This window comes from Echinops telfairi, unplaced genomic scaffold, assembly GCF_000313985.2.
Source record: "Echinops telfairi isolate 266 unplaced genomic scaffold, ASM31398v2 ScPeMD7_18;HRSCAF=68, whole genome shotgun sequence".
NCBI classification, from domain to species: domain Eukaryota; kingdom Metazoa; phylum Chordata; class Mammalia; order Afrosoricida; family Tenrecidae; genus Echinops; species Echinops telfairi.
Genome location: NW_022103915.1, coordinates 67,585,357 through 67,598,319, shown reverse-complemented (window position 1 = coordinate 67,598,319; position 12,963 = coordinate 67,585,357). Strand labels below are relative to the sequence as shown.

The 12,963-nt window shown below is 36.9% G+C and overlaps 1 protein-coding gene across 1 annotated transcript in view; it reads right to left on the bottom strand.

Moving 5' to 3' along the window:
• The window catches only part of SEC23A (SEC23 homolog A, COPII coat complex component), a 58,168-nt gene that overhangs the window by 26,736 nt on the left and 18,469 nt on the right, over positions 1-12,963 (bottom strand). Inside the window, exons 6-12 of the mRNA XM_004698545.2 lie at positions 12,147-12,226; positions 9,468-9,612; positions 7,544-7,702; positions 6,384-6,499; positions 6,037-6,160; positions 1,997-2,077; positions 933-1,022 (exon numbers count right to left, since the gene is read on the bottom strand). Of these exons, the coding sequence (XP_004698602.1) occupies positions 933-1,022; positions 1,997-2,077; positions 6,037-6,160; positions 6,384-6,499; positions 7,544-7,702; positions 9,468-9,612; positions 12,147-12,226 (795 nt within the window). The remainder of the gene's footprint in view (positions 1-932; positions 1,023-1,996; positions 2,078-6,036; positions 6,161-6,383; positions 6,500-7,543; positions 7,703-9,467; positions 9,613-12,146; positions 12,227-12,963) is intronic.

Genomic DNA, 12,963 nt, shown 5'->3' with positions numbered 1-12,963 from the left:
AAATGTTTTGAGAATGATGAGGGCAATGAATGTAAAAATGTGCGTTACACAATTGATGTATGTATGGATTGTGAAAAGAGTTGTATGAGCCCCTAATAAAACGATTTAAAAATTTTAAAAAGAAAAAGAAAAGCCAGAAAAATATATATATATTCATAAATTAATAATAGCATCTATTTTATTCCAACAGGCTAAAGAACACTGTATTATACATTATTATTTAAATATTTGTGACATTTTGTGTTAAAGTAACAAATGCATGATAGTTTACATACAATTAAAATGAAATATTATATATTAAAAAAAAAAGAAAGAAAGAAATCTGGCCTCAAGTTCTTTGAAAATAGATGATTTAGCTATCTTTTGTCAATAAGAAATAAGAGTGTTCTTCAAACACTCCAAATGTTCAAAAACAATATTGTATGTGCCTCAGACCAGTAATTAATACTTTGTTTTGTACTTAATAACTATTGGTATAGAAGTAGCTTATAAATGACATCATTCTTTAAAGTGACATTTCCTCCTGTGAATGAAAAAATCCAAATATCTTCTAATCTTTTGTTTATAATTTGATATATTAGAGTATCTTATAAGAGGGTTCATAAGTTACTATATACCTTGAGACACCCTCAATAACCTAGATAACTAAATTCAAAAAGATTATTTTGTTTATGTCTCTTTAAAAAAGAAAGGAAGAAAAGTTGAGGTTCAAATTGGGTGTCCCAAGGGCATTTGCTGACCCCCCCCTAACATCTCTATTATAGTATGTCCTTTTCAATAAACAATTTAATCTTAAGAAATAGAAAATGACAAATACCAACTCTAAAACAGAACAAACTTTGAATAATTACCAACAAAAAATAAACACAAACTTTTCATGGCCTAAATTGTGTTTGCTCAAAATTATTTTCAATACTCAGAAAAAGTCATACCTGATTTACAACCTCAAAATACACTGCTAAGGTTGTTGTGGGACTAAGTCCACATATCTTCCACTGACAAGTGCCCCCTGTTCCTATCTCCTGTTAGAATAAAACACAGTATGTTTAAAAGACAGAATACTGCTACGTGTAAAGCTAGACAACTCCACTAAGGAAAAGCAAATCTGTTTCAGGTTACTAGCTGATTCAACAAATGTTAAAAACTAAAGATTTTTTAAGGGCATATCATAAACACATCTGAGTGTTGAGAGGCTATCATAAACACATCTGAAATAAAACGAAGCAAATTTTATATAATAAATTATTTTAAAATTCAAATTCTTGTTAAGTAAATTACAAACATATCGATAGAAATCTTCAATTGTAGTCTTTAAAAGCATACATAATTTAATGAAGTAATTAAAACTTTTCCTCTATCCAATTATTTGATCTGTAGAAAGAGATATTGATTTATAATATAATCATGCACATATAAATGACGTTTCTCTGGATCAGACTTGTATAATTTAGCAGCCTATCAAGAAAACTTCTTAAAGATCTTTACCATGCAAACTTAGCAATTAACTTTTGAATGGTGTCACTTCTAAACTTTATTACTCATTTTTGTGTACCCCAAGATTCTCCTTATAGGTACATGATTCAACAGTTTTAATTGAACTGACTGTACCTCCAGTAGATAAGATAAAACAGAAGAGAAATTTGGGTGACTTGGCTATTCTAGAGGTTGGAAATGATGGTAAAAGATGTCTGGAACTAATTTTAAATTTCACAAGTCAGCAGATTTCCAACTCATTCTGAGTTTGTATCTTTTCAGGTATATTGGGACAATAATTAAGTTAAGGCATAAAATTTAGAACACTGGCAAAAGTAAAAAAGTTTCAATTTGCTAGTGGATAAAAAAAGAAGGTACAGGCAGTGCAATTACAAACAGAAGTATACTAAAGTTAAACCATTCTCCACTAAAAAATGTAGTCCACATAATCATAGTGAAAGGTATGCCAGAAGTCAATAACTCAGATCTCTCTTGGTTTTGCCCGGGAACAAAAATAACTTACATTTTCAGATACACAAGGTCCTTTAGAATTGAGAGAGACACAGGGTCCAATAGCTCCTGAAATCTTTATTTCCCTTGACGTCTGTAAAATAAGAAAGCAACACTTCGGTTTGCTTAAAGATAAGCTCAAAAATTAGGAGGAGTAGGACACATGTGTGAGCACTGTATACTTCCTGCATAATTTCACAGTAAATCTGTAACTTCCGTGAACAATAGTCCACTGAAATATATACACTAATGTTTATTAAAAATTAATCAATGAGCACTCTGTGGGAAATTCTCAAGCTTAAAATATACCTGACCTATCTTTAATCCTGTATTTTCAGCTACCATAAGTGATGTCTATATGGAACCTCATCCTCAACTCAAACTCATATTATACACAAAATTCACACATCCTACTCCAAACATTATCTTCTTATGTGCGAGGAGGAGTCAAGAGGGCATCCAGGTAAAATCACCCACCGGTGCTCCTGTTGTTAGATCAGAAAATTAAGAGGCATGGGAAGCAAGCCAGAGGAGAAAGCAATGGACCGGTAGTTCCAGAGGGACTTGTGGCGAGGAGGAGGCAGGGGAAAGGAGCAATGAGCAAACAATGCGATAGACAGGGGAACAACCAGGGAATTAAAAGCAACAATGAGGAGGACGTAGAGATCCCAGTGGTGTTGGAGTCACAGCAATCTAGCTAAGAGGAGTTACTAAGAGGCAGAAGGGAGAGTGTGATGGTGGAGCAGAAGGAAGATAAAAGGAAACAGAGGAAAGGTCTAGGAAGCAAAGCTATGGATAGACATATAAACATAGGTATGTGCTTATGTAAATATATTAACAGAAATAAGAGGTGTTGGCCTATGTACATATATTTATATGGAAATACATTGAGGAAGTGGAAGGACTTAGGGCTTCTGCTCAAGCCCTCCCTCAACGCAAGAACACTTTGTCTAACAACCTCAAATTCTGTGATGCTTGCCCTCCCTACATAATCACTAAAGACAAAATGGGTGCACAAGAAAATGTGGTAAGGAAAGTGGATGGTGTCCAGCTATCCAAAGATATAGCATCTAGGGTCTTACAGGCCTCAAGTTAAACAAGCGGCCATCTACCAGAGAAGCAACAAGCCCACATGGAAGAAGCACACCAGCCTGTGTGATTATGAGGTGTTGAAGGAATCAGGTAACAGGCACCAGAAGACAACACACACACACACACACGCACACACACGCACATACACAACATTTTTAAGAAGGAGCGTCAGAACAGAGACCCAAAACCCATCTGTAGACAATAGGACTTTCCCTCACAGAAGGGTCACAAGGTAGGGCACAGTCAATCAGGGAGCGGTATTGCACCAATGAAACACACAGTGTTCCTCTGGTTCTTGGAGGCTTCCTCACCTCCCACTATCATGATCCCAGCCCTGCCTTTCTGTTCTGGCTAGGCCAGATCATGTACATTCATAGAGATATGAGCTCACAACACACAGAATCCAGGTCAGATAAACCCCTCAGTAACAGAAATGGGAGTAATGATACCAGAAGCATAGGGGAGAGGGAAGGTGGAGGGAGGAGGGGAGGAAGGGACATCGATTGCAATGATCAACGCAAAATGCATGCACACACACACACAGGGGGGTCGGGGGGTTTGCACATGAACAACAGAAACTTGGGTGAAGGGAGACATTGGTCAGTGTAAGATATGAAAAATAGTAATAATTTATAATTTATTAAGGGGTCACAAGGGTGGGGGATTTGGGAGAGGAAAAAGAGGAGCTGATACCAAGGGCTCAAATAGAAAGTAAATGTTTATAAAATGATGAGGAAACATATGTACAAATATGCTTGACACAATTCATAAACAGAATATTGTAAGAGCTTTAAGAGCCCCCAATAAAAAGATCTAACAAAAAAAAAATATTAGCTTCTATTTTTTTTGCCATAGAAAATCTGTCAGCAGGGCAAGATATGACAAAATAACAATTTATAAACTATCAAGGGCTCATGAGGGAGGGGAGAGTGAGGAGGGAGGGGAAAAATGAGGACCTAATACCGGGGGTTTAAGTGGAGAGAAAATGTTTTGAGAATGATGAGGGCAATGAATGTACAAATGCGCTTTACACAATTGATGTGTGTATGGATTGTGATAAGAGTTGTATGAGCCTCTAATAAAATGATTTAAAAAAAGAAAAAGAAAATCTGTCACCAAGATTGGTCTCTTTCCATTTCTATTGCCAATGAAATCTAAACTATCATTACCATCTATCTAAAAATTTTAGAAAGTCAAAGTGGTAGTTACATAATCTTGTGTCAACTTGAGACTGCTAAGCGTGAAAGAGTGGAAAGCCTGTCAATCAGGTCACAGCTTAATAACCTCATTTGGAGGCCCTAAGGAGATAAATAGCTCACTGGAGGCCAGACCCACACTCTCTGCTTCATCTCCCTGCAAGGCATTCCTGCTGACCAGCCACATGGAGACACACTGATGGTGCCTGAGCCCTGGAGCTGGAGGAGCCACATAGAGACCCACGCCAGCACTGGAATCCTTCCACCACTACTGGATCTACAAGACTTCCCACCCACTGGCCGGTGATCTTCCTGCATTTAGCATTATTGCTTGGCTACATAAATCCAAAGAGGAATTTATGGACTGATATTGGACATATGGGCTAATACTGGACTTTTGGACTTGATTTGGACTGGGCTGGATATTTCTCAATATACAATTGCTCTTTTATATAAAGTTCTTTCTTATACACTTATGAGTATCTAAGAATTTGTTTTTCTGATCAACACAGATTAACACAATCACTTTTCTTAGAATTTTCTTCCTCTGACTTCTCCTTTATATCACAGTCCAACTAGTCTTACCTAAAATAGTAGTCTCATTAACCTCCAATGGCTTCTTCTGCCTGTACCTGCAGCACCAAACTTCACCCAACCCAGATACTTTTCTGTATTTTTAACTTTTCTGTTATACTACAAAAGAAACCTATCATTAGCAAGGGGCAGTTTTCCCAAATATGAGGAGGGCTTGAAAAAGCTTAAGGAAAAATTCCATTTATCAATTCCATACTCCAACAAGGCCCCTCATCTACTATGCTCCCCTCAAAAATTATTCCCTCTCACCTCTATGTCTCTGTTCCTGCTGGGCTGCTGATAAAATGCATTTCTCCTCAATCAACTTAAATGCAATCTTTTTAAAGTCCAAGTTAAGTCATATTTCCTTTAGGATAAACTTCTACTGTCTGTATTCATCTTTCTTTTCCTAATCTGTACAGTGCTTTTGTAATCTACTACTATTTAACTTTCTCCCATTAATCTTATCTTTCTATCAAAACTGTGTTTTTCAAAGAAAACTTTTTTAAAAGACTAAATTTCCCTAGAACAAGACTCATGTCTTATATGTCCCTTGAAATCTGTATACTCTCCTAAACATGGATAGATAGATAGATATAGATGATAGATATAGAGAGATAGATGATACATAGATAGATAGATAGACAGATAGATAAAGCAATAAAATGAATACAGGCTGACGAGATACATTTACTGAAAATCAAAAGTCAATGTACAGCCAGTGAGGCTGGTTCAACTCAAAGCAATCCATGAATTTTAAAGCACTTGTAATTAACCCTAAACCTGAGGGTTTTTTCATCTAAATCTGAAAACAATGACATAATTGTATGTCAACAACTAACCAACCATAAAACAATTATTGATGATACAAATGGCATAAAAGTGGTTCATCTTCAATTAGATGTCAAATTATACCATTAATACTAAAACAAGAATGAAAATAACGAGTTCAGGAAAATAAGTATATAAGCTGCTTTTAACAATTTTTGAAATGCCAAGTATAAAGTTTAACTGTACATTTAATGATTACATATATTTTTGGTGAATCAACTCTCTAATTCTAGGATTCAACCTAAATTAACCACTATTTTTAAAGCATATACTGAATTTGATTAATGATACATTAAAATTAGTCAAGTTTACAATTGTCTATCTTGGTAATAAACCATACTTGTCAAATTTCCATTCTTACCTTTATTTCTAAAGTACCACCAAATCCCATTTTAAACTGTCCGTGCATATCTTTGGTAAAGACTCTTTGAAAAGTTTGCTTGAATAACGAAGTGTTGAAAGAATCACCCATCACCATGTACCCTCTACATGAAGAAAAAAAACACAATGTAGGTGATAAAGGTAGATGTGTTAAACCAGAAAAATAAATGCTACAATAAATTTTTAAAGATGAAAAATATCAAAAATTAGAATAATATCAAAACAATCCGTTTTTCCTTAAAATAGTAAGATGATAACTGATTTTCCCCTCAAAAAAAGTTAATATTACTGCTATATGGTTTATATTTATAAAATTTAAATACATACCCGGTAAGGTTAGGGCAGCATTTCATCTCCAGGAGGCCAGTCTGATCTAACGCACATGCATAGATATCAATAACATGACCAGAAGTAGCAGCTCTGTTAGCCAACGCTTCAAAATGCTACAAGAGATTTTCACAATTAAATCAAAATAGCACATAAGCTTAATCATTCTTCAGTCTTTTTTCAATTAACATCAAAATTACCTAGGAAGAATACAAAAATTCTAATAAAATTTAATTATGATTTGCTCACATTAATTTCCTGTAGTGGCTAATAAAATGCCACTATAACTTCTGCAAAAGCATGGCGTTTTCACACTATTTTCTTTACAAGCCATTTTTGCCTAAGAGATCAACCCCTAAATTACACTAAATTTGAAAAAGGCAGTTTGAGCACCTTGCTGCAGGCACTTGGACACAGTAAAAGGACAACACTGAACTTTTCTCCTGGCTAAAACCACACCCTCAAGTAAACAAAAAGTCTGAAACGGACAGCAGCCAAAGCAACAAAGTGAGCAAACTTAAAGAACCAGGAGAAAGAAATTCGTTGGCAAGAAAAGCATCCACTATAATGATCATTGTGATTACCTTTTTTTTTAACTATAACAAATAAGTGCTACCAAAAAGAAACAGGAGAAAACACAGCACCATATTTTAAAAGGTGAACCACAGTGAATTTTTAAAAATAACCAGGGATTTTCAGCAAGCAGAACTAGAATGAGAGCCACAAATGAACACTTGTGAAAAGGTACGTGCACTACAAAACACAAATAAAAGAGTGTTTACCAGGACAGAAATAACTATGAACACCTGGTAGCCTACTCAAGCTCTGGGCAATACACACATCTAGAGGAAATATTAAGGACAACATCTTGGAAAGGGAAACTGGAAAACTCATCAAACATTTCCTGAAGAGAAAGGCGTGCATTGACATGAACACTGAAAAGGCACACAAGGTTTCCCTCTCGAGTCATTTTTTAAATGCTTATTGGCTCCTACTATTACTCTTTCACGTTTACACAAAAACCAATTTATCAAAAAAGAATTTCTCAGAACATAAATAGCAGCTATGGTATCAGCTTCACAGTATCAGTTAAGTATTTGCACTCTTCCTCTTCTATCAAATGAGTATTTACTTTCTAATTAGCTAAAAACCAAAATTACCTTAGTTCCTTTTTTTACGTATTTGGCATTGTCTTTTTCAATGTCATGCCATGACCTTATAGGTGTCTTCAATTCATCTCCAACAACCATCCCAGGTCCCTGAGTAGCTGGACCGCCAATGAACATCATAATATGAGCACCAGTGTTGGGAAAAGTACACTATTCAAAAAAAAGGGGTGGGAGGAGATAGGGTAGGACTCATCAAAACAGCTTAAAGGAAAACATATTCATGCACATATCTGATACATTTTTATATATTCTCTCTAGAAAAAAGAAAGCACATTTTCTCCAAGAACTAAGTGACCCAATGTTCACAACAGAAATAAGGATATAAATTTTGAACACGTTTCTTTTGAAATCCTATGCTAAATAATGGTATATTATTAACATTTTAAATAGTCTATAAATCTAGTCCCTAAAGACAAGTAGTTTCCCTTTCCACTTCACTAGGCCTACACTGGGAGAAGAAAAGGCAGAAGACGGGATATTGTTTTCCAATTTTTATTGTTAGTTTTAGACTTGTATATTTAAAACTTAACCATGACTTATACTTTTGATTTTAATTTTACTGTCCTTCCAAAATTCCAGTAAAATAAAAGTACAGTTAAAAAAAAAAGAAGAAAAAGAAATAGGAACATTTAACAACAAGAAGAAAAAAAAGAGTTGCTATCAGTAGGACAAAATGTTGAGGACATTTTGGATTACATTGAAAAAAGAATCAGGCATTAGAAGGCCCAAAACAAAAAAATAGTATCAATGCAAACAAGGGGGGTCGGAATGAAGACCCAAAGCTCATCTGTAGACAATTGGACATCCTTTCACAGGAAGGTCACAAGGCAAACACGAGTCAGCCAGGGTGCAGTATATCACTAACAAAACACAAAACATTCCTCTAGTTCTTTCACACTCCCTCCCTCCTTACTATCATGACCCCAGCTCTACCTTACAAATGCTGCTAGACCGGAGCATATACACCGGGACAGATAAGAGCTCTCAACACATGGAATCCAGGACAGATAAACCTCTCAAGAACCATGAGGGTACGAGGAAGGAGGGTTATCCGGGGGAGAAAGGAGAAACCAATCACAATGATCGACGTATAACACCCAAAGGGGACTAACAGAAACATGGGTGAAAGGAGACAGCAGATTGTGTAAGATATGAAAATAGTAATAATTTAGAATTTATCAAGGGCTCAAGGGGGGTAGAAGGGGACTGCTACCAAGAGCTCAAGTAGAAAGAAAATGTTTAGGAAAAAAGATGATGGCAACATATATACAAATGCGCTTGATACAATTAATGTATGGATTATTATAAGAGCTGTAAGAAACCCCAATAAAATGATTTATTTAAAAAAACAAGTCTACTCAATACAGTGGATTATCTTTTTATTCAGTTCAATTCAAGACAAAGGTCACCTGAAAAGGTTATGGTGACTCTTTCAGAGTTCGAAGGGGAGGTCTTGGATTTTCTCAAAGGTCACACTACAATCATGGAGGCTTGCTGTTGAAGTTTTAAGAAAATTGAAAACAGCATTCATGAGAAAAGGGCCAGGAAAGCCACACTAAGGAAAAAATGTTCCCATCCTGACAAGGCACCTGCTCATTCTTCAGAGGCGCCAAGAACTCTCCCACAGGAGTTTCTTTGGGAACCCTTGCCCCACCCACGCTCCACCCTGGTCTTTCCCCTTCACACTTCTTTTTGTTTCAGAGGCTCACAATTTGAAACCCCCCTGGATACCAAAACTGCTGTTTTGATAAAGCTTTACATAAATAAAATTATATGCTCACTGCTCTACCATGATCTGACTTTTTTCATTTCACATTACCACATACACATTAGTACACACACACACAGGTGTGTGTGTGTGTGTGTGTGTGTGTGTATATATTTATATATAAATTTTTAAAAGCTTCATTACTACCTCAAGCAGTCCCACAGCTATGGAGAGTGCCACCCCAGAAGAACGCAAAGGTCTCTTTCCCTGGGGGACAGGCCAAGGGTCTCGCTGAAGTTCTCCCAGAAGATCTGTGAGATTCATGTCTATTTTCTGCACTGGCTGTAAGAATCTGCAAAAAAAAAAAAAAAAAAAATTAAATAGGATACTATTTCTAAATATTTGTGGGTTGAGGTTGTTCTCTGAATACACTGTACCAATGGTTCTCGAATTTTAGTATAAATCAAAATCAGTGGGAGGGCTTGTATAAACACAGACTCCTGGGTCCCGGTTACAGTGTTTTTTTAAGAAGGTCTGGGTTGGGTCCCAAGAATTTACGTTTCTAACAAGTTCCCATGAGATACTGAGAATAATGGCCCAGGGAAAACAACTGCTATACACAAACACACAATCAAACATTACTTAAGGACTTAATCTTTCATTTACAAATCTACTAAGTTCTGAGGCTATTAGAAATAATTAGGAGATGTTATAGCAACACAGCATTAATGATGGCACCTCTGATTAGGAATTACAGGGAGAAAAAGTACTTTTGAGGTTAAGGAGGCAAGACTTAAGTGTTTGAGGGCCTGATTTTGCTTGCACTCAAGCAACAAAAATATTTTTTTCTTAACTTAAAAGTATAAAAATCAGGAATATATCAAAACCTAGAGTAACAAAGTATTTCAGTGACATGATTCTACTTCAACTCCTTAAAAAGCATTCCTCCATTGGGCCTCCACTCAAACACTTACTCAATGCAAGAACACATTGGTCTATTCAATTGGCATTCCAGGATGCACACCTTCCCGACACGACTGCTGAAGAAAAATGTGAACATAAGCAAAGGTGGTGAAAAAAGCTGATGGTGCCCGGCTGCCAAGAGATATAGCATCTGAGATCTTAAAGGCTTGAAGACAAACAAGCAGCCATCTAGCTGAGAAGCACCAAAGCCCACAGGGAAGAAGCACACCAGCCTGTATGACCACAAGGTATAGCCAAGGGATCAGTTATCAGACATCAAAGAACTGAAAATCATATCAGTGGGTGCCTGCTTTACTGACACAATCAATGAAGATAAACATGTGCATTAGCAAATGTGAAGAGAGCTAATGGTGCCCAGCTATCAAAAGATATAGCATCTGGGGTCTTAAAGGCTTGAAGATAAACAAGAGGTCATCTAGCTGAGAAGCATCAAAGCCCACATGGAAGAAGCACACCAGCCTGTCTGACCACGAGGTGTGGAAGGGACCAGTTATCAGATATCAAAAAACTAAAAATCTTATCATTGGGTGCCCACCTTCCTGACACAATCACTGAAGACAAACGTGTGCATAAGCAAATGTGGTGAAGAAAACTGATGGTGCCCGGCTATCAAAAGATAGCATCTGGGGTCTTAAAGGCTTGAAGATAAACAAGCGGCCAACTAGCTCAACAAAGCCCACATGGAAGAAGTACACCAGCCTGTATGACCACGAGCTGTCGAAGGGATCAGGTATCAAGCATCAAACAACAAATAATCATATCATTGTAAAGGTGGGTGAGTGCAGAGTGGAGACTCAAAGCCCATCGGTAGGCAACTGGACACCCCCTTACTGAAGGGTTGTGGGGAGGAGACGAGCCAATCAGTGTGCAGGGTAGCAACAATGAAACATATAACTTTCCTCTAGTTCTTAAATGCTTCCCAACTATCATGATCCCAATTCTACCTTACAAATCTGGCTAGACCAGAGGATGTACATTGGTACAGATAGCAACTGGAAACACAGGGAATCCAGGACAGATGATTCCTTCAGGACCAGTGGTGAGAGGGGTGATGCCTGGAGCATGGAGGGAATGCGGGGTAGAAAGAGAGAATCCATTACAAGAATCTACATATAACCTCCTCCCTGGGTGATGGACAACAGAGAAGAGGGTGGGGGGAGACGTCGGACAGTGTAACTTATGACAAAACAATATAATTTATGAATTATGAAGGGTTCTTGAGGGAGGGGAGAGTGGTGAAGGAGGGAGAAAATGAGCAGCTGATATTAAGGGCTAACGTAGAAGGCAAATGTTTTGAGAATGATGAGGGCAACAAATGCACATATGTGCTTGACACAATGGATGTATATATGGATTATGAACCCTCAATAAAATATTTTTTTTAATGGTTGCAAAGTATGGCACATTGCAAAAATTGACATTTTAAAATGTAGTTGTTGCAACACTGTTTTGAATGTATCTAATGGATCCTAAATATCATAGTGATTTAATTCCACTACCATTGATCATTAAAATCTGAACGAGCTCTTCTTTAACATTAAAAAAAAAAAAAGATAGATATATCTTCTTCATATATATGTGAAGGGACTTTAAAAAGTTCATAAAAATCAAATGAGAAGATAATGGCATTTATCCAAGAACTCTGAATCCCTCTCATATATCTTAGCATGGGTTAGCTTTCTGATAAACTTGGACTTTGAATGGTGTGTAACAATTTAATTTAACCTCAATAAAAATCATAGTGTTTCTTGGGGGGAAAAAAGCAATCCTCATACAATCTTTACTCCTCAACATAATTAGCAATATAGTATCACTGAATGCCTACATTCATGTTGAGGATGTGGAATGCTTAAAATAGGTGCATGAATTATAAAATCCACAATTGCCATTTATAATTATTACCTATTAGAAGGAGGTGGCTGCTGCACCTGTGGTCCCCGTGTTGCTTGAGTAACCGGTACTTTAGATAGGCCCAGCATTTCCTGTAGAGAGATTCTTTTTATAATATCCGTCTCATTACTTTTAAAGGATTTAAACAGTTAACTATGTGCAAGATGATCTCCTAGGCATTAACATTTAAAAATATATATTTTTAAATCCACTGCCTTCAAGTCAATTACAATTCATAAAGACCCTCTATAGCAGTGGTTGTCAACCTTCCTAATGCCATGACCCTTTAATACAGTTGCTCATTTTTTAGTGACCTCCCAACCATAAAATTGTCGTTGCTACTTTATAACTATAATTTTGCTCCTGTTATGAATAGGGCAATCCCTGTGAAAGGGTCACTCGACCCAAAGGGTTGAGAACTGCTGCTCTATACGGTTTCCAAGCCTATAATTTTCACAAGAACAGAAGCCTCATTTCTCCCAATAAATGGTTGGTGAGTTCAAACTACTGACCTTACAGTTAACACCCCAATACATAACTAAGTTCACCAGAGCTGCCTGGTCTAAGCATTCAAACAAACCAAACTATCATTGAGCCAATTCTGACTAATAGCAACCCAGTAGACAGGGCAGAACTGCTCCCATGGGTTTCCAAGACTGCAACTATAACTCTTAATCATCTCCAAAACGCATGCCTTCAGGTTTCCCTAAACTTTGACAACACATCTGGGGGACGGACAACAGAGAAGTGGGTGAAGATATGACAAAATAATAATAATTTATAAATTATCAAGGGTTCATGAGGGAGGGGGAGCAGGGGAGGAGGGGGG